The sequence below is a fragment of the Melanotaenia boesemani genome, chromosome 17 (genome assembly GCF_017639745.1).
Source record: "Melanotaenia boesemani isolate fMelBoe1 chromosome 17, fMelBoe1.pri, whole genome shotgun sequence".
Classification (NCBI taxonomy): domain Eukaryota; kingdom Metazoa; phylum Chordata; class Actinopteri; order Atheriniformes; family Melanotaeniidae; genus Melanotaenia; species Melanotaenia boesemani.
In genome coordinates, this window is record NC_055698.1 from 27,261,329 (window position 1) to 27,264,771 (window position 3,443).

General features: G+C 35.8%; 1 gene segment (V, D, J or C); it reads left to right on the top strand.

Moving 5' to 3' along the window:
- The first annotated feature begins 762 nt into the window (after window positions 1-762).
- LOC121656436 lies at window positions 763-1,259 on the top strand. The segment is given in 2 exon segments: window positions 763-814; window positions 922-1,259. Coding segments are annotated over 2 exon segments (390 nt in total).
- The last annotated feature ends 2,184 nt before the right edge of the window (window positions 1,260-3,443 follow it).

A 3,443-nucleotide genomic window follows, 5' to 3' on the forward strand; every position in this document is an offset into this window, starting at 1 on the left:
CTTAAAAAGAGTTTTATGAAAACTGAAGCTTGGCAGCTAAATCTATGGATTAAAGTTCATGTAACAATGAAGAAACATGAAAAATAATCTCCCAATTGTAAAAGTAAAAAGTAAAACTTTGAGTGATTATTTTATCAAAAAATGCTAAATTACTGACAAAACTTACAAATTAAAGAACGTAAGAAAAAGTAAGAAGTTTACTGTAAAAGTACTTTACACATAAAAGATGTTTAATGTCTGATAATATTTTTTTAAAGTATAAAGACATGATTTTTAGAAACAAGAAAAAACTCAGTTGTAAAAGAACTGAGAGATGATTAAATTCTAATAAAAACTGTACTAGGACGTTTTAGGCCTAAATGTCACGGTTTTGTTCATCCACGTAAAAAAATGTTAAAAATGTTTAAGTTTGTCAACTCAGAAATTTAGTATAAAGGTGGTAGTAAATAAAGGAGATGATTGAATTTGCTATTTATACAGTTTTCCATTAACCTTGTGGATGTCATTCAGTAAAATGGTCACATTTATCATCACTATATAAAAAAAAAGATTGATTGATTTATTTATCTTCATCATCATAATCAGATTGATCCAAATCCCTGTTGGAGTGAGTCAGCAGATTTCCATAGAGAGCCACTTTGCATCAGCAGCACCATGCTCCAGTGCTCTGGGAGAGTTTATAGTCCTGAGAGTTGAAGACTGGATGACTGACAGCTGTCCTTCATGACAACAGAAGACACAGAAATCCTCCTCATGAAAAACATGACTTTGATCTGCGTCCTCATCTGGACTCTCCTCTGCTGCTGCTTCACAGGTAAAGTCCAGAGAATCAAACTCCTCTCCTTTATGAACATCCGTCCCTCTGAAATGAAGCCGACTAAACCATGAAGCTGCTTTATGTTTTTGTCTCTGTATCCTCAGAGTCCAGAGGACAGTACACAGTGACTCAGCCTGCAGCAGTGACATCTGATCTGGGACGAACCGTCACCATCAAATGTAAAACCAGTCAGAATGTTTTTGTTGGTAGTAGCAGTGGCAACCACTACTTAGCCTGGTACCAACAGAAAGAAGGACAAACTACTAAACTCCTCATATACTCTGCTAGCAGCAGAGCATCAGGAATTCCAGGTCGTTTTACAGGCAGTGGATCAAACTCTGACTTCACTCTGACCATCAGTGGAGTTCAGGCTGAAGATGCTGCAGTTTATTACTGTCAGAGTTTTCATTACATCAACAGCCAAGATGTGTTCACACAGTGAAAAACAGTCGTACAAAAACCACCCTCAGTCAGACTGAACAGATACTGAACTGACTGATGCAGAGACTGATACAGTTCACTGAACACACACGCACACACACACACACACTTTAACACACACCATTGCTTCAATAACAAAACACACTACTTAATAAAATTTTGGATAAAATCTTGATTGAGAATTTTTCTAATCATCATCCACGATTTACTAAAATGTTTAAACAGAATTAATTTGAACAAATTTGTCACAGAGAAAATTCCTGTATTGACCTTTGACCTCAGCTTCACAGTTAATTTGCACAGTTTTAATGTTTTTAAATATATAACCTGGGAAAAAAATTTATATCTCAAAAACATGAGATAAAATTGTTTTGATGGAAATATATCTAAGTATAAATCAGATTTAAATCAGATTTTTTTTATTGATAATGTTAAATGAATCAATGATAGACAAAATTCTTGACAGTGATCTTTGACCTCATATTTACGAAAAAAAGGTAAGAAACCACGAGTTCAAAAAAACATATAAATGAAAAACATTTCATAATAAGAAACTTAATTATTAAATATAAGTAAAAAGAAATAAATAAATGTCTCAAATATTAAACCATTATACTACATATGATTGGAAATTCATCATGACTAATCTGAAGTCATCAAGGCTGCAACTAATTTAACATTTTTAACAATTAACACGTAAATTATCGCCGTCATCTTTCAATTTATTCCCCTGTTCACTGAAAAGCTGAACAGCTGTAATATATGGAAACATTCATCTGATGAAGACCTTCATGCAGTTTCATAAACATCCAGATACATTAATGAATTAATCTAAACTGGATGGTATTAATTATTATTTTGTTTGAACTTCAAACTTAATGCTAAAGTGAACAGAGACATGTAAAATTCAGCATGAAGACTTGAAGAAAACTCACTTGATTGCTGACAGCTGTTCCTACATGGAGTTGAGACAAATTCATTTAACTGTACCTGAAAGAAAACTTTCATATGTTGTGGTTCTGAACTACAATAAATTCCTAGAATCAGCATCTCTTCACGACACATGACTGATTTACTTGGTGAAAAATTACATTCAACCTGAACATATTAAACTTGCTTTTGTATTTATATTCCTGTAAAACAATAAGATGCAACGGAAGCAGAAAAAGATAAATAAACTGAATACAGGAGAATCAACTGGAGCATCTGACATAAACTAATAATGTTAATGATGTTCTCATCAGTGAGGATGAAACATGATACCATGTAGAGGACAGCTGCAGCTGACTGACTGTGTGTGTTTGCATATGTGTCCTGCCTCTCTGCTCCCAGCTGTTAAGAGGTCAGTGTTGATCAGTGGCTGTTCAGACCTTTCAGAGACACTGAACACACCAGCAGCACAATGATGATGTCACTGACTCTACTGCTGACCACCCTGGGGCTCCTTGTTCAGGGTGAGACTCTCTTGTGGAAACTTTGCTTCAGGATGCAACCAGGTTCACCACAATGATGTTCTGCTGTGATGGAGAAACACTGAAACAAGCAGCTTTCACCTTCTTCCATTTATTCTCCATCTTAAAGAAATCATATATCTTAAGCTGGATGTTGATCATCTTTCTTCAATCTGCATTTCTCTCATTTTCTCCTCTCTTTGTTTGTTACTTTTTCCAGGTTCATCTCAGTTTGTTGCTCCAGGACAAACTGTGTCTCTCAGATGTAAAGCCAGTTCAGGTGTTAGCTATCATTTGCAGAGGTATCTTCAAAAATCTGGAGAACCTCCTAAGCTCCTCATCTATGATGCTGATTCATGTTTGTCAGGAGTTTCTGACCATTTCAGTTAAAGAGGATCTGGGACTGACTTCTCCATGACCAATTAGTAGAGTTCAGCCTGAAGATGCAGGACTTATTTACTGTCAGCAGGATTACAGCTTGTTCACACACTGATAACGTCGTACATAAACCTCCTCAGCTGCAGAAGAACTGATCCACAGCTGCACTGAGCTGAAGGGTTCAACTACCGAAAACAGTCTGTTTCTTGAGATTGTGACATGGATGTGAAGCAATAAAGCATCGTGACATATGAACTGGTTTAGCTTGACGCATTTTGGATTTAAATCCTAAAGTATTAGCCTGCCGCGGCGTTTGGTTAGATTTGAAGTTGGTGCGCTGCAATAATTGTAAATAG